Source organism: Chiloscyllium plagiosum, unplaced genomic scaffold (genome assembly GCF_037043375.1).
Source record: "Chiloscyllium plagiosum isolate Xiang-an unplaced genomic scaffold, Cpla_swu_hap1 HiC_scaffold_2, whole genome shotgun sequence".
NCBI classification, from domain to species: Eukaryota; Metazoa; Chordata; class Chondrichthyes; order Orectolobiformes; family Hemiscylliidae; genus Chiloscyllium; species Chiloscyllium plagiosum.
This window is the reverse complement of record NW_028270140.1, coordinates 54,406,759-54,425,906: the sequence shown is the minus strand read 5'-3', so window position 1 is coordinate 54,425,906 and position 19,148 is coordinate 54,406,759. Positions and strand designations below refer to the sequence as shown.

Genomic DNA, 19,148 nt, shown 5'->3' with positions numbered 1-19,148 from the left:
ATGCACAAGTCTTTAGTACTAATGTCTGAATGTTGTCAGGATACATTGCTTTTAAAATGATTCTGCTGCTGCTGATGGCATTGTCACAGACGCCCAGTCTTGAGTTGCTACGTCAGTTTGAAACTATCCAATTTAGCACTGTGGTCGTACCACATAACATCAGGAAAGTATCCTCAATATGAACCTGGGATTTTGTTTCCACAGTGACCATGTGGATATGCCATCATTGGATCTGGCTGAGAGACACAGATGTTTGGTCTCGGGGAATTGAATCTGTTGGGAGCAGGTGTGAATCTCAACATCAAGCATAATCTCATTAAATGAGCAAACTTGACAGGCCATATGGTCTTTTCATCTTGCAATTTCTATTCTCTTAAATCAGGAAAATTATCAGCTTCTTTAGTCTGTGTGAAATGAATAATCCAACAATTAACCTCATTTTAAAAAGGAGAAATTTATAGTTCCAACATCCAGAAGGATAGTCATTTGTCGACGACTGTACAAATTGTGCAGTAATTGTTTCCCTGCCTCCTCACAATCACTCCCCATCAAATATGCTGCCTGGAACACAAATAAGTTTTATATTGGTAAAACCCTTAAAAGATAATCTGAAGGAAGAAAGACTAATTAAGAAATGGAAAGAAGAGAAATAGGCATCATTGTCTACAATCAGAAAGCTCATTGGGGTTGTGTGGCATAAAATTCCACTCTGTATAACACCCCCAGTGTTTAATCTCTGAAGTAACAACATTGTACTTTGGATGCTGGAAATCTGGAATCACAACAAATACAACTCTTGCTAAAATATTTCCAGCACTTCCTGTTTTTAGTTCAGCTTCTTGTTTAACTAAGGAGTTTGCTATGGAAACTGCATATAAAATTTAAAATGTACAGATCTAATTGACCAAGCCTTGCTGCATCTGTCTGTAACTGCAGCTCTGCCTTTGTAGTTTATTATTTATTGAGCCAGATTTTCTAGTCTTTGGACGTTCAGATGAGCATAAGATCCAAGATGCACATTAGAGGCTGATCCAAGTCCTCACGTGGGTAAGACATAAGAATTAGAACATAGAACGTTTTAGCACAGTACAGGCCCTTCGGCCCTCGGTTCCACAGGTTGATGCAACAATCTGAAGTCTATCTATCCTACACTATTCCATTACATCCATATGTTTATCCAATGACCATTTAAATGCCCTTAAAGTTGTTGCAGGCAGTGTGTTCCATGCCCCTACTACTCTCTGAGTAAAGAAACTACCTCTGACATCAGTCCTATATCTATCACCCTTCAATTTAAAGCCATGTCCCCTCATGCTAGCCATCACCATCCGAGGAAAAAGGCTCTTACTGTCCATCTATCTAACCTTCTGATTATCTTATATGACTCAATTTAAGTCACCTCTCAACCTTCTCTCTAACAAAATCAGCCTCACATCCCTCATAAGACCTTCCTTCCAGACCAGGCAACATCCCTGTAAACCTCCTCTGAACTCTTTCCAAGGCTTCCACATCCTTCCTATAATGCAGTGACCAGAACTGTATGCAGTACTCCCAAGTGCAGCTGCATCAGAGTTTTGTACAGCTGTAGCATGACCTCATGGCTCTGAAACTCAATCCCTGTCCCAATAAAAGCTAGCAAACCATATGCTGCCTTATCAACCTGGTGGCAACTTTCAGGGATCTATGTACATGGACACTGAGATCATATGCTGCCTTATCAACCTGGTGGCAACTTTCAGGGATCTATGTACATGGACACTGAGATCTCTCAGCTCATCTACACTACCAAGAATCTTACCATTAGCCCAGTACTCTTTATTTATATTGCTCCTTCCAAAGTGAATCACCTCATACATTTTTGCACTAAACTCCATTCACCTCCAAGCCCATCTCTACAACCTGTAAAATCCTTCAGAACTATCCAGAACTCCACCAACCTTCATGTCATCTGCAAATTTACTGATCCATCCTTCTATGCCCTCATCCAGGTCATTTATAAAAATGGCAAATAGCAGTGGCCCCAAAACAGATCCTTGTGGTACACCACTAGTAACTGAACTCCAGGATAAACATTTCCCATCAACCACCACCCTCTTTCAGCTAGCCAATTTCTGATCCAAACCGCTAAATCACCCTCAATCCCATGCCTCTGTATTTTGTGCATTAGCCTACCGTGGGGCACCTTATCAAACTCCTTACTGAAACCCATATTCACCACATCAATCACTTTACCTTTATCCACCAGTTTGGTTACCTCAAAGAACTCATTAAGGTTTGTGAGGCATGACCTACCCTTCACAAAATCACATTGGCTATCCCTAATCGACTTATTCCTCTGTAGATGGTTATAAATCCTATCTCTTATAATCTTTTCCAACAGTTTACCCATAACCAAAGTAAGGCTCACTGGTCTATAATTACCAGGGTTGTCTCTACTCCCCTTCTTGAACCTGGAGGCAACATTTGCTATTTTCCAGTCTTCTGGCACTATTCCTGTAGACAGTGATGACATAAGATCATAGAACATTACAGCGCAGTACAGGCCCTTTGGCCCTCGATGTTGCGCCGACCTGTCATACCAACCTGAAGCCCATCTAACTTACACTATTCCATGTACATCCATATGCTTGTCCAATGACGATACATGGCAGGTTATACATGGGATCCAGGGAGACCTAGCTATTTGGATTCAAAATTGGCTCGATGGTAGGAAGCAGAGTGTGATGGTTGATGGTTGTTTCTCGGACTGGATTCCTGTGACTAGTGGTGTGCCACAGAGATCGGTGCTGGGACCTTTGTGATTTGTTATTTACATAAATGATCCAGATGTAAATGTACAAGGCATGATTAGTAAGTTTGTGGATGAAACTGAATTAGGGGTTATTGTTGTTAGTGAGGAAGATTATCAAACTGCAGAGGAATCTTGATTAGATAGGGAAGTGGGCTGAGGATTGGCAGATGCAATTCAATCCAGGTAAGTGTGAGGCGTTCCATTTTGGAAAGGCAAATCAAGTTAGCACTTGTACAGTAAATAGTAGGATTCTTAGGAGTGTTTTGGAATAGAGGAACATAGGAGTACAAGTACATAGTTCTTTGAAAGTGGCTTCACAGGTAGACAGGGTGGTGAAGAAGACATTTAGCATGCTGACTTTCATTGGTCGAAGCAGTGAGTGCAGGAGTTGGGACGTCACGTTACAGTTGTATAAGACCATAAGACATAGGAGTGGAAGTCAGGCCATTCAGCCCATCGAGTCCATTCAGCCATTTAATCATGGCTGATGGGCATTTCGACTCCACTTACCTGCACTCTCCCCATAGCCCTTAATTACTTGCAAGGTCAAGAATTTATCAATCTCTACCTTGAAGACATTTAACATCCTGGCCTCCACTGTGCTCCGTGGCAATGAATTTCATTGGCCCACCGCGCTCTGGCTGAAGAAATGTCTCCTCATTTCCATTCTAAATTGACGCCCTCTAATTCGAAGATCCTTGTGCCAATGGGTCGTAGTCTCCCCACCTGACAGAAACAAATTCCCAGCATCCATCCTTTCTCAGCCATGCATTATCTTGTAAGTTTCTATTAGATCTCCCCTCAACCTTCTAAACTCTCATGAATACAATCCGAAGGTCCTCAGCCGTTTATCATGCATTAGGCCTACTATTCCAGGGATTATCCGTGTGAATCTCTGTTGGACACGTTCCAGTGCCAGTATGTTCTTCCTGAGGTGTGGGGCCCAATATGGGACACAGTATTCTAAATGGCGCCTAACTAGAGCTTTATAAAGTGTCAGAAGCTCATTGCTGCTTTTATATTCCAAATCTCTTGAAATAAATGACATTACATTTGCTTTCTTAATCACGGACTCAACCTGCAAGTCAACCTTTAGAGAATCCTGGACTAGCACTCCCTTTGTACTTTGGCTTTATGAATTTTCTCACCGATTAGAAATAGACCATACCTGTATTCTTTTTTCCAAAATGCAAGACCTCACATCTGCTAATGTTGACTTTCATCAGCCATTTCCTCTTCAAAACTGTCTAAATCTTTCTGCAGCTTCCCACCTCCTCAGTACTACCTGCCAGTCCGCCTAACTGCGCATCATTGGCGAACTTCACCAGAATGCCCCCAGTCCCTTCATCCAGATCATTAATATATAAAGTGAACCGAAGTGGCCCCAACACTGAACCCTGCGGGACATCACTTGTCACCAGCTGCCATTCTGAAAAAGAACCTTTTATCCCAACCTTCTGCCTTCTGTAAGACAACCAATCCTCAATCCATGCCAGTAGCTCACCTCGAACACCATGGGCCCTCACCTTACTCAGCAGCCTCCCATGAGGTACCCTGTCAAAGGCCTTTGGAAGTCTTGATATATAACATCCACTGGGTTTCCCTGGTTTAACCTACTTGTTACCTCTTCAAAGATTTCTAACTGGTTTGTCAGGCACAACCTTCCCTTACTGACCTACATGCTGACTTGTTCTAATCCAACCCTGCACTCCCAAGAATTTAGAAATCTCATCCTTAACAATGGATACTAGAATTTTGCCTACAACCGAAATTAGGCTAATCAGCTTGTAATTTTCCATCTTTTGTCTTATTCCTTTATTGAACAAGGGGGTTACAACAGCAATTTTCCAATCATCTGGGACTTTTCTAACTCCAGTGATTTTTGAAAGATCACAACCAATTCCTCCGCTATTTCCTCAGCCACCTCCCTCAGAACTCCACGACGTAGCCTATCGGGGCCAGGAGATTTATCAGTTTTCAGACCTTTTAGCTTTTCTAGCACTGTCTGTTTTGTAATGGCCACCAAACTCTACTCTGCCCTCTGGCTCTCCTTAATTGTTGGGAGATTATTCATGTCTTCCATTGTGAAGACTGGCACAATGTATTTATTAAGTTCTTCAGCTGTTTCCTTGTCTCCCAACACGAGCCTTTCTGCATCAATTTGGAGCAGCCCAATTTCTACTTTTGCCTGTTGTTTGTTTCTTATGTATTGAAAGAAACTTTTACTATTATTTCTTATATTACTGGCTAACTTACCTTCATATCTGATCCTCTCCTTCCTTATTTCTCTCTTTGTTATCCTCTGTTTGTTTTTGTAGTCTTCCGAATCTTCTGATTTCCCAGTGCTCTTGGTCACATTATAGGCTCTCTCTTTTTCTTTGATACATTTCCTGACATGCTTTCTCAGTCATAGCTGTCTAATCCCCCCCAGTAAACTTTCTTTTCTTTGGGATGAACCTCTGTACTGTGTCCTCAATTACACCCAGAAACTCCTGCCATTGTTGCTGTACTGTCTTCCCCACTAGGCTCGATTTTCGTCAGTTCCTCTCTCATGCCCCTGTAATTACCTTTATTTAACTGTAACACCATTACATCCAATTTTGCCTTCTCTTTCAAACTACAGACTGAACTCTACCATATTGTGATTGCTGCCTCCTAAGTGTACCCTTACTTTAAAATATTTTATAAAGTCTGGCTCATTACATAGCAATAAGTCTGGAATAGCCTGCCCCCTTGTGAGCTCCATCACAAGCTGTTCTAAAACGCCATCCTGTAAGCATTCCATGAGTTCCTTTCTTTGGGTCCACCGGCAACACTATTCGCCCAGTCCATTTGCATATCGAAGTCCCCCATGATCACTGTGACCTTGCCTTTCTGACATGCTCTATCTATTTCCTGGTACATCTTGCGTCCCTGGTCCTGACCACTGCTGGGAGGTCTGTACATAACTCCCATTATGATTTTTTTGCCTTTGTGGTTCCTCAACTCCACCCACACAGACTCCACATCGTCTGATCCTATGTCATTCAGTGCCATAGATTTAATTTCATTCTTCACTAACCCCCACCACCCCCGCCCACCTTCCTGTCTTTTCGATAAGTTGTAAATCCTTGGATGTTTAACTGCCAGTCCTGAACCCCCTACAACCACGTCTCTGTGATGCCTACCACATCATAATCATTCACGATAATTCATCTACTTTGTTACGAATACTATGAGCATTCAGGTAAAGCTTCTTAATGCTAATTTTCTTATCCTCATAATTTCCAACATCTCTAGTAATATATCCTAAGTTACCCTTCCTTTTTGCTTCATTCCTAGTCTGACTTGAACTTAAACTCTGCACAAATTCTTACCTGCTGCTTATCTTTCTACTAGACTCCATTCTCTCTGTTGCTTTCCCTTTCCCTTTCTCTTCCCCCACAACTCACATGTTTGAAGTCCTAGTGGCCACCCTTTTTCACCAGAACACTGGTTCCAGATCAGTTCAGGTGGAGATCGCCCCATTGGTACAGATCGACAGATCGCCCCAGTTCCAAAACTGATGCCAATGTCCCATGAAATAGAATCTCTCTTTTCCACACCAATCTTTTAGCCACGCATTTATTTCCCTAATTTTCTTATCCCTATGCCAGTTAGCACGTGGCTTGGGCGGTAATCTAGAGATTATGACCGTCGTGGACCTGTTCTTCAATTTCCTTCCTAGTGTTTGATATTCCCCAAACTGGACCTCTTTCCTAGCCTTGCCTATGTTGTTAGTACCAACGTGGTCAATAACGAGAGGTCACACTTTCAAGGTGAGAGGTGGAAAGTTTAAGGGGGATACACGCGGCAAGTACTTCACACAGAGGGTGGTGGGCGTTTGGAACGCTTTGCCAGCAGAGGTGGTAGAGGCAGGCATGGCAGATTCATTTAAGATGCGCCTGGACAGATGCATGAGTAGGTGGGGAACAGAGGGATACAGATGCTTAGGAATTGACCAACATGTTTAGGCAGTACATTTGGATCGGCTCAGGCTTGGAGGGCTGAAGGGCCTGTTACTGGGCTGTAAATTTTCTTTGTTCTTTGTGGTCCCCAACAACTGGATCTTCTCCCTCCTGCTCCAATATCCTTTCAAGCCAGTTGGGGATGTCCTGCACCCTGACACCAGGCTGGCAATACACCATGCGGGACTCCTGATCTGGCTCGCAAAAAATACTATCTGTCCCCCTAACTATAGAATCCCCTATAACAACTACTTGTCTTTTTGCACCCTCCCCTTGAATGGCCTTCTGTACCATGGTGCCGTGGTCAGCTGGCACATCCTGTCCACAGCCCTTTTCCTCATCCATACAGGGAGCAAAAATCTCATATCTGTTGGACAAGGTGAAGGGCTGAGGCTCCTCCACTCCTGAACTCAGAAGCCCCTACCTGCCTCACTTACTGTCACATCCTGTTGTTCCTGATCACCAACTGAATTTGAATTACTTAATCTATCGGGTGTGACTGCCTCCTGAAACAAAGCATCCAGGAAATTCTACCCCTCCCAAATGTGCCACAGTGTTTGAAGCTCACATTCCAAATAATCAGTTCTGATCCGGAGTTCTTCCAGCAACCAACACTTGCTGCAGATGTGGTCACTGCCGTTCACAATAGGATCAACCAGCTCCCACGTCATACAGCTACAGCACATCACCTGTTCAGCCATCTCTACTTATTTAATTAATTTATCCAAATTTATGAGTTAAATAATTTCTAGCACTTCTCTATGGTCTTATTCAACTAACCAACTAATTGTAAACCTTTAATCAATCACACAGTACACAAGAAATATCAATTGAAACGCCTTACCTTAGCAACACACGAAAGTCCTTTTTTTTGGTTAAAGGAGAAGGGCGGGTGGGGGACATCGGTATTCAGCCGCTGCCCAAATATATACCCAGGAGTCCTCTGCGCTTTGCTGTGGCCTCTCTCTCTGCTGCTCCTTTAAAAACGGTTCTCGCGTTCTCCTTTCCCGGCAGCTCTCGCTTCTCTTTGCCCTCTCTCCTCGCCGTTCTGTAAAAGTGGAGACTCGACTTCTGAGATAAGTCCATTTTTAAGTGAGAAAATTTACCCTTGCCGGCAGCCCTCGCTTCTCTCCACCCTTTCTCCTCACCACTCTGTAAAAGTCGCTGGTAAGGCCTCACTTGGAGAATTGTATACAGTTTTCATCAGCCTATTGTAGGAAAACTATAGTTAAATTGGAAAGAGTGCAAAGAATATTTATGATGATGTTGCCAGGGCTAGTAGAACTGAGTTATAGGGAGAGGTTAGCCAGGATAGGACTTAATTCCTTGAAACTTTAGAGAATGAGGGGTGGCCTCCTTGGGGTGTATAAAATCATCAGGAACATAGATAGGATGAATGTATATAATCTTTTTCATCGGGATGGGAAAGTGAAAACTAGAGGGCATAGGTTTAAGAAGGATCTGAGGGGCAACTTCTTCATGCAGAGAGTGATGCATATATGGAATGGACCGCCAGAGAATGTGGTTGAGGCAGCTACAATAGAAACATTTTAAAAAACATTTGGATAGGTACATGGATGGGAAGGGTTTAGAAGGTTATAAACCAAATGCAGGCAGTTGGGACTAGCTGATTTGGCATCATTGTCAGCATGGACGAATTTGAAAGAGAAAGTGAGGACGGCAGATGCTGGAGATCAGAGTCGAGAGTGTGGTGCTGGAAAAGCACAGCGGGTCAGGCAGCATCCGAGGAGCAGGTGAATCGACATTTCGGGCATAGGCCCGTCATCAGGAATAAGGCTTGTGGTTTGGGGCTGAGAGATAAATGGGAGGGGGTAGAGTTGTGGGGGGGATAGCTGGGAAAGCGATAGGTGGATTTGCAGGAGGTAGGGTGGGAGGACATGTAGTCTAGGTAGCTGTGGGAGTTGGTGGGCTTGTTTCCAATTCCTCCGTCTCTGCTGCATCTGTTGTTCCCTATTCCAAATTCCTCTGCCTCAGCCGCATCTATTTCCAGGACGACCAATTCCACTTCAGAAAGTCCCAGATGGCCTCCTCCTTCCACGATCGCAACTTCCCTTTCCCCGTTGTTGACAATGCCCTCCAGTGTATCTCCTCCACATCGCGCACCGCTGCCCTTGATCCCTACCCTTCCAAACGCAACAAGGACTGAACATCCCTGGTCCTCACCTTCCACCCCACCAATCTCCACTTACAACGCATCATCCTCTGCCACTTCCACCACCTCCAAATGGACCCATCACCTGAGATATATTTCCCTCCCCACCCATATCGACATTCTAAAAAGACAATTCCCTCGGCTACTCCCTCGTTAGGTCCACATCCCCCACCAGCCCACACCCCACTCCTGGCACCTTTCTCTGTCACCGCAGGAAGTGCAAAACCCGTGCCCACAACACTCCCCTCACCTCCATCCAAGGCCCCAAGGGATCCTTCCACATCCATCAAAAATTCACCTGCACCTCTACTGATGTCATCTACTGCATCCGTTGTTGCCGATGTGGTCTCCTCTAAATCGGGGAGACAGGACACCTTCTTGCAGATCGTTTCAGCGAACAAAATCTGGGACACCCGCACCCACCAGCCCCACCGCCCCATGGCTGAACACTTCAAATCCCCCTCCCATTCCATCAAGGACATGCAGATTCTGGGCCGCCTCCACTGCCAAACCGTTACCACCCGACACCTCGAGGAGGAACGCCTCATATTCCGCCTTGGGACCCTGCAAGTACACGGGATAAATGTGGATTTCAACAGCTTCCTCATTTCCCCTCCCCCCACATTATCCCAGTCCTAAGCCTCCAACTCAGCACTGCCCTCGGAACCCATCCATCACTGCCACCTCTGACCTGTCAACTTCTCCCTCACCTTCATCCACCTTTCGCTTTCCCAGCTATCTCCCCCCAACTCCACCCCATTTACATTTATCTCTGAACACCAACCCACAAGCTTCATTCCTGATGAAGGGCTTATGCTTGAAACGTCGATTCTCCTGCTCCTCAGATGCTGCCTGACTGGCTGTGCTTTTCCAGCACCACACTCTTGACATGGGCCAGTTTGAGCCAAAGGGCCTGTTTTCATGCTGTATAACTCTATGACTCTATAACACCATTAAAACCATTACTTCTGATCTTATCTCATTTAGCAGCCTCCTGTGTGGTACCTTGTCAAAGGCCTTCTGGAAATCCATATAGGTCACATCCTCTGGCACTCCTTTGACCAACCTGCTCATTATCTCCCTTCAAGAATTTTAACAGACTTGTTCTGCATGGCCTACATTGACAAAGCCATACTGACTTGGCTTTCTTTTACCATGAACTTCCAAGTATTTCACAATCTCCTCCTTAATAACGGACTCTAAAATCTTATCAGCAACTGACATTAGGCCTATGATTTCTTATCTTCTATCTTGCTCCCATCTTTAAAAGGGGTGAGTCATTTGCATTTCTAGTCCTCTGGACCCTCCATGGCTCCAGTGATTCCTGAAACATAATCACCAATGTCTTTACAGACTCTTCCAGTATCTCCTTCCAATTCCTGGGGTATACTCCATCTGGTCCAGGTTATTTATCTACCTTCAGAACTTCCAGTTCTCCAGCAACTTCATCTTACTGGTGGCTATTATACTCCCTTCTGCCCATTGACTTTCGTATGCTGCTGGTGTCTTCTATTGTGAGGACAGATGCAAAATACTTCAGTTCTTCCGCAATTACTTTGTGACCGATTTCAGCCTCATTTTCCAGTGGTCGAATGTCCACCCTCACCTCTTTCTTATCTATATTTTAAAAAAGGCTCTTGCAATCTTCATTTATATTACTATCTTGCTCATTCTTTGATTTTATCTTCTGCCCTTCTTGCGGTTTTAGTTTTCTTGAGCTCTTTTAATGGGTTCCCAATCCACTGGCTTCCCACTCACACTCACCAGGTTTATTTTTTGCAATTATGTTCTCCTTGACATCCCTTAACAGCCATCGTTGGTTTGAGCTCACCTTGTTTCTCCTTCCTGGAGCTGAATTTGTACAGTGCCTCCTAAATGATTCCCAGAAATTCCTGTCATTGCTGCTTTACTGCCTTTCCTGGTATGCTCCCCTTCCCATCAACTCTGGCCAACTCCTCCCTTGTGTCATTGTAGTTACCTCTTACTCCACTATAAAACCATTATTTCTGATTCCAGCTTCTCCCTCGAAATGCAGTGTGAATTCTATCATGTTATGATCACTGCCTCCTTGAGGTTCCTTCACCTTAATAAAGTCTGCGTTATTAGACATCACTGAAATCAGAATTGCCTGTTCCCTAGTGGGCACAACCACAAGCTACTCTTTAAAAAGAAAAGTCTCATAGACATTCCACGAATTCTGTTTCTTGGGATCCATTACCAACAGTTTTTCTAATCCACCTGCATATTGAAGTCTGCCATGATTATTGTTTTAGTGCCTTTCTTCATGCCTCAATCTGATTAACCTCTGCAGATCTGACTATTCTTGTCAGATCCCATGACACTTCCTCCTATGATCATTAATTACTGTGTCCCCACATGTAAAACACTGATCCACCTGTCAAATGTGTGTTGCTCTGTGCTGCAGATGACATTCAAGTTAAAGACAAAAGTTGATGAGTTTGTCCTGACTTTATGACATCCTGAAAGTTTTAGCAGTTTTAACTTTCTCCACCATGTACATGTCTACCCACCTAACCAGATTAACCCCACTGATGCCACCAGAAGAGCCATTGTTCATGATTTTGGAAAGCTGTTTCGAGCCATGAATTGGATGTGTAATGAACTGGCAAGTTGCAGAAGCCATAATATCATCTTTTAATTATTAAATGATATGTAGTTTAAGGTAATTTCCATTGTCAATATTACTAAAAGTCTGTTTTTATTCACTGGTTGTGGACATACACTTCAATTAAAATGTCTTAAAATGCTTCGTTCTTACAAACACTTATTGACTTACAAACACTTACAAACAGCTATTTATATATTGAACTTTCTTACCACCCTTAACTTAATTGAGGATTTTTTTAATAATAAAATTGAGCATTGCACTTGCTTAAATGATCTTTCTTGTACTGTTATACAAATAATTAGAGGATCTTGCTGAAATAGTGTTGAAAAATCTCAGCAGATGTGGCACCATTCATGGAGAGAGAAACATAGTTAATATTTTGTGAACTGTTAACCTCTGTTTCTGTTTCCATAGATGCTGCCAGACCTGCTGAGTTTTTCACCGCACTTTGGATGTTAGAAATCTGAAGTAAAAACAGTGTTTTGCTTTAGTAAACTTGTGCTGATTCCTTTCAAAGCAGAAACTCTACCCCAAATGAATCAGTCCATCTATGGGTGTTACTTTCTACTGCTGTAGCTAAGAAACTGTCTGTGGCACAATCTTGTGAAGGAAATTTATTTTATTAAAAACTGACAATTTTTTAAAAATTCATATTTTTAAACAATCAGGAATGTTGTTAACATTTAGTTGCTGTTCCAATAGATTATAATGTAGGAATTAAGCTAACAGATTTGAATGGAAAGGCAAGCATGTTTTTCTTTGAGAGGAATTTCTTTGGTGTTCTATCTGTTGATTTTAATTTCTTTAAGTAGGTTCATTGCTTGAAAAATCCATGTTTTGCTGTTAATGAACAATTAATGAACTATTTCCAGTTCTTTTGGGACTAATGAAATGTTGGTAAAGGAAGTCAGCAATTCGTAATCAATTTCAGATTAGTTCATTTGTAATACTTTGCAGAGATCAGAGGAATTTGAGTTTTTCTCTTGAAATGTCTTTCGAATATTGTTGTTTTCCTCAGGTAATTAAATACATTGAGAAAGCCAGAATTATACAAGTAGGTTCATTATACAAGTGTATGGAAAAAATGGCTTTTTGTGTTAAATGGCTAATGTTATTTCACATTTCTTCCTAATCTTGTAGGAATGACTGTGAGTGCCAGTAAGGATGGCTCAGGAATGATAGTGCGTAATATTATTCATGGTGGATCCATCAGTCGTGATGGCCGAATTGGGGTAGGTGACTCCATCTTAGCAATCAATGGGGAACCAACTACAGACCTCACCAATGCTGAGTCTCGTGCAATGCTTCGAAGATACTCTTTAATTGGACCAGACATAACGTAAGTGGCAAAAGAAAATTAAGATTCAGATAATTATTGGTGTGGTGGAAGGTTAGATGATAAAAACAAGACGTTTTTAATGGTTAAATCCCTCTGGCAGACGGCATAGCAGGGACTTGAGACAGTAATATATTGAAACCATTTTACAGGCTATATGAATACATACAAATGTAAGTAATAATACAGAAAATCAAAACACACAGAAAAGTACACAAAATATGTCATGCTTCATCCTTATCCCACTGCTTTTATACCACTTGAACTCATTTTTCATTAATGTACTGTAGAATGCCCTGAAGGCCGTTAGAGCTGACAGCAGCAGAGTGATGCTAACACTAACACTAACTGTCAAAGTTGCCCAGAAAGGTTTCCTAACATATATGGTGTGAATATACCATTTACGGAAGCCAGTTTGAATCTGATGCAAAGTCAGTGGTTTCTCCAGGGTCCAAAGCGATGCACCAAGCAATACAGGCAGGCAATTACTTTGAAGTGTTCTCACATAATAAAGCAGAAGATAAACTGTACTGTTCTTTTAACTTAAAATTTCAGCATGAAATAATTGATTGTGAAACATACAGGTTGAAAGTAGATCCTGAAATATGAATTGAATAAAAGCAAAAGTCAACAGTTTCACTGTTGATATGCTATAAAAATTAAACAATAGATTACTATTTAAATCATTTTGAAAATTGCATGAAAAATGAAAGCAATTCTACCCTAACTTATCTCAAAATATTTGAAGAGGAAAATAAAATTTAGCAGTCATTCAAATAGTATATCAAAGAAACATTGATGCAATTAGACAATCTGAAGTGTTGAAACTTGGGCTTTAGTTTTGGATATTTGTGTGCACTTAACTAGCCATGACTTTGCCTCAAACTTATTAAATTTGGTTCTTGGGATTTCATCTTGAGAGCCAGGCAGTCCCTGTCAATTTCTCAACTTGTTGTCTTGCTCACTTTGACTTTTGTATGAAAACAGTGCCAAGAGATGTATATTTTAAATCAAACCAATTAAAGCTCTTATGAAAATGTTTATTTTCCTCACAGAAGTCCTTATCCAAGGATAGCTTGACAAGCTATTAGCATTTGTCCACATTCAACAAATCCTTAACCTGTTTCACTGGGGGTGGGAGAGAGAAGAAAACAGAAGTAAATTTAGGCTGTTGATTAAAGAAAGCCCAAGCCAAAAATATTGGGAAGTGTAAATTCAACCTTTTTTTTGGAATGAGTAAACTGTTACTGCCACAGTCAGGTATTTTTTTCTTCCATTTCAAAATACAACTTTGTTATCAATGGATTTTCTTGGGAAAAAGTGCACTATGATTTTTATCTCTTCACATTTGACACCAGTAGGATTCCCAAGCTTGTGAATTAACAAAAAGTCAACCATAAATACGCCTTCATTTTTGAAAATCTAATCTTTCTATTCAGTGGATTAGAATTTATTTTTCCTTTTGTATTTTTGATAACTAATTGCTGCTTTGAAATATTTGATATCTTAAACATTTAACAATTTTAATTAGTGTTTCATATTTTCATCACATTTTATTTAATATTGAATTATTCAGTTGACTGCAACATTTAGTATATCAGTGTGACCTCATTACTGTTATGTAATGTTATTTCTAAATGTAATGTTATTTCTAAATGAGTTTGTCACGCATACACTCGATGAGGAGGATCTGCAATTGTAATGTGAAAAGCTAGCATACCAATCATATACAGAGGAACCTCGATTATCCAAATGAGTTGGGTGGCAGTATTTCATTCGGATAATTGATTATTTGGATAATCGGTTTGACCTTAAACAAGAAGCCATACTGATCTAATGCTGTGCTCTACTGGAGAGTTTGTTTAAATCTATAATTTGAGTCTGCTATTTAAACAAGTTAATCTTTGCATTCTGCAAGTTGCTAGTTAAACTGAGAAGGACTAAACCCTTACCACATCATAAATATATGAAATTTCAACAAGTAAGCTCCCGAGCAGCTTCCACAATCATGAGAGCATTTGTCAGTTTCTGCTGAATGCAGTGTCGCAATGGAAAGACAGAAGCATTGCCTCACGAATATGTTTACCTTCTCTTCCATTTTATCCATAAAAGCCCGGTAAAGTAACGGGAATAAAGCAGTTACTTTTGCAAGCGGTTATGCAACTAACCCTTACGTTAAAAAAGTCCAGTCATTGTTGCTTCTTGTGTTTCTTGGGTTTTTTTCCAGCATTTTCACATATTCTTCAGTACAAGTAATCCAAATTCACTTATGTCTTTGATGTAATGTTTTTATGCGACCTTGTGATCTTGTTCAGATAATCTGAATTTTGGATAATTGATATTCGGATAACCGAGGCTTCTCTGTATCTTTATTCTTGTTGATTATGGTCCTTGAAAACGTAGAGGTAAGTAGATAACTAACAAATAACTCTTGACCCTTTTTGAGAGAAATGCATCTGGCTTACTTCCTCTTTAATGGAACATCTGTTTGCACTCGGTGAAACCAGAGGACACAGATTTAATAAGTACAGGGGAAATTCAGTGAAATGCTATCAGCTGTAACTCAGTTGGGAGTGTCCTTATCTCTGACCCACAAGGTCTCAGAGTCAAGTCTCACTTCAGAGCTCAATAATGTAAAAACCAAGACTGCAACTCCAATACAGTACTGAGGAGAGTGAAGCTGCCATATTTCAGATGAGATGTCCAACAAAGGCGCTATCTGCCTATCAGATGGATGGGGGAAAAAAAAGCACTATTTGAAAGAGCTAAGGAATTATTCCACATGTCCTAGTCAATATGTATCCCTCAATTAGCATCACAAAACACAGATGATCTAGTTGGTATCCTATTGTTTACCATATTCATAATAGAACGGTGGAATATGAATGTTAGTCTGTGATGTAGATAGGTGAAGTAGGAACACAGTTTCACCTTGTTTTGTCAACTAAATTGTAATTACTTCAACACTAAAACACACTTCCTTGAGGCTTTTCCATGTCTAGTTATTATTTTTATTAAGCTGTTCCATCTTACTGAAGAGACTCCAAGTCAACTCTCATTCACTAACCTGCTCTAAAACTCTCCTTATATATTTTGATAGCTTTGACAAATTCTACTACTGTGGCTGAGAAAATTCACAATATTCTAAAGGGAAATAGATCCTTTCTTTAAAAAAAAATGTCAGGACCAGCATACAGACCATGTCTTCTCCACATATTATCTGGTCTTTTCTTTAACTTAGGTCGTACCCTAACTGTATTTAAATTTCCTGTGAAAATCCAACAATCAACTTTTGAAATATCATTTTTATAAACAAACAGACTAGCAAAAAGGGACTAACACAGCACTTCAGCTCACCTTCCATTGGAAAGGAAATGAGCCGCAGGAGGCTGGAAGAACACAGCAAGCCAGGCAGCATCAGGAGAAGTCAGTATTTCAGGTGTAACCCTTCTTCAGAACTGGGGGTGGGTGTAAGGGTGCAGATGAAGGGGGTGGAGGACAGGGTTGGTAAGGTGGGGATAGGTAAACACCGGTAGAGGGTGCAACCTTGCTGGCCGAAGGGAAGAATGAATCCAGTTGGTGGCATGAAGGAAGGGTCAATGAGAGGAGTAGGAGAGGGAGGGAAGTGAGTCAGGTGATGGGAAGGGAGGTTATTTGAAATTGGAGAACTCAATGTTGAGTCCTCTGGGCTGCAGACTGCCCAGGCAGAAGATGAAGTCTTGTTCCTCCAACTTGTGGTCTGATTTGTTGTGGCAATGGAGGCAGCCAAGGATGGTCATTTCGGAAAGGGGTTGGAAAGGGGAATTAAAATGAGCGCTGGCTGGGAGGTCAGGTCGGCCCCTGCAAGGCCAGCTGAGTTGCTCGCAAAACTTTCCCTTAGTTTATGTTTGGTCTCCCCAATGTAGAGAAGGCCACATGGGGAGCACTGGATACAGTAAACTAGGTTGGAGGAGTGCCAGGTGAACCTCTGTCTTACCTGAAAGGACTGCTTGGGGCCCTGGATGGAAGTGAGGGGGGTGGGGGATGCCAGCACGTTTTGTATCTTTTCCGGTTGCAGGGTAAGGTACCTGGGGGTTCAGCAGTATTGGTGGCGAGAGTGGCGCGAACCAAGGATTGTCAAACAGAACGGTCCTTGTGGAATGCATAGAGGGGTGGGAGAGGAGAAGATGGTTCTTGGTGGTGGGGTCTAGTTGGAGTTGGCGGAAGTGTTTAAGGATAATGCATTGGAGGAGGAGAAGACTTGTGGGTGCTAGGTGAGGACAAGGGGAATTCTGTCTTTATTACAGTTATAGAGGGGTGGCTTTAGAGCAGTGGAATGGGGAATGGAGGCAGTGCAGTGGAGGGCTGTCTGGATAACAGAGGTTGGAAAAGCACGTTGTTCAAAATAGGTGGACATCTGGGATGCTTGGGAGTGGAATGTCTCCTCATCCGAGCAAATGCAGCAGAGGAATTGGGAGAACTGGATGGAGTTCCTGCAGGATATTAGGTGGGAGGAGGTGTAGTCCAGGTAGTTGTGATACTCTATGGTTTTTTAGTAAATATCTGTCGATCCACCATGTGGTATAAGAAAAGCTCGCAAAACTCTGCTCAACTCACCTCCAGTCTGAGAACTCACTTGCTGTTTGAAATCTGCACCCTGGTTCCAGCAGCCTCCAGGCCCTGCCCCATGCTACTACTGCCGCTGCTCCCACCATTACCCATGTGGAGACTTCATCCAGCACCGGGTCTCTCCAGTCCAAAGCTACTTCCAGTCGAACACCACTTGCAGTTCCAGGTTGGTTACCAAGCCTTTGTGACCACCTACCGAGTACTCACCCGTAACCACTGTCTCCGCTCCGGACATCACTTGCACTGCTGTCCCGGATTCTGCTGTAGTTTCTCCCCGAAACACTTGGACTGGCCTCGATTTTCCTCCAACTTCTGCCTCCACTTCTGGCTCCGCCCACTCTCCAATCAAGACTCATACTCCCATTTCCCAGGGTCACCCCGGGTCCCACTGCACACCAGCTCTCCCTCCTCAACCATCCACCCCCAAAATGCACCCGTCCCTCCTCCTGTCCCTCTTCACCTCACCCCCCCGCACCCCTTCCCACCCCAACCCACCCCACTTCCAATCTCCTTTTTCTCCCACATGCACCTCTCTCCCCCACCCCACCACAGCACATCCAACCCTCACCTACCACGTGCCATCATCTTCCGACACCCCTCTCCCTTAGTGTCCTTGGTACCACCCCCCGGCCCTCACCGACCACAAACTCGCTGAGGCTGAATGGTCCATCTTCAGTAAAGGGCTCATGTTTGTGCTCCTCCGCCCCCATCTCAACGAATTTTGTACACGCCATGGTGTGGAGCTCTGCTTCTGCTGCCTCTGCCTCCGCCTCCGTGCTCCTTTGACAAAAACTCCCAACCTCCCTCTGAAAACCCCTTCTTCCACCTCCAACCTTCCCCATCCACCTGGTCACTTTCCCACAGGCCTTGTATCTGCTCTAGACCTTTTCATTGCCGACTGCCAATGTGACAACGGCTGTCTCAATTCCTCCACCCTACCTTGCACATTTCACCCTCATGCCCTCTAAACGTGCAGCGCTCCAATGTCCACACTAACCCCCAGTTAACTATCAAACCCGTTGACAAATGTGGAGAACATACCTCTGTCGCACTGGCCGGATGCCAACTCTCCAACACCACGTCTTACCTCCCCCTTGACCACAACCCCACCATGATGCAATAGGCCAAAATCATTCGCCTTGTCCTTGCCTTCATTGCCTCTGGTGATCTCCCCTCCACTACCTCCAATTTCATAGTCCGCCAGCCCTGCACTGCCTGGTTCTACCTGTTCCAAAGGTCCACAAGCCTAAATACCCTGACCGACCCATCGTATTTGCACGCTCTTGTCCCATCGACTCACCTTGTCCTATCTTGACTTCATCCTCTTCCCCCTTTGTTCAGGCATTTCCCACCTACATCTGTGACACCAACCACACCCTCCACCTCTTCAGTAACTTCCAGTTCTGCGGCCCCAGTGCTTTATCTTCATGATGGATGTTCAGTCCTTATACAGGTCCATACCCCACAAGGATGGCCTTCAGGCCATCAGCTTCTTTCTCTTCAACAGACTTACCCCGTCCCCCTTGTCCAATACCCTCCTCCGCCTCACTGAACTAGTCCTCACCCTTAATAACTTTTCCTTTAACTCCTCCCATTTCCTTCAAATCCAGGGGTGGCCATGGGTA

General features: G+C 42.9%; 1 protein-coding gene across 19 annotated transcripts in view; it reads left to right on the top strand.

Annotated features, from left to right (window-relative positions):
* Positions 1–19,148, top strand: part of mpdz (multiple PDZ domain crumbs cell polarity complex component) — a 368,137-nt gene that overhangs the window by 187,750 nt on the left and 161,239 nt on the right. For all 19 annotated transcript variants that reach the window (XM_087996853.1, XM_087996875.1, XM_087996857.1 and 16 more), the window contains one exon: positions 12,720–12,918. In XM_087996853.1, coding sequence (XP_087852979.1) covers positions 12,720–12,918 — 199 coding nt within the window. The remainder of the gene's footprint in view (positions 1–12,719; positions 12,919–19,148) is intronic.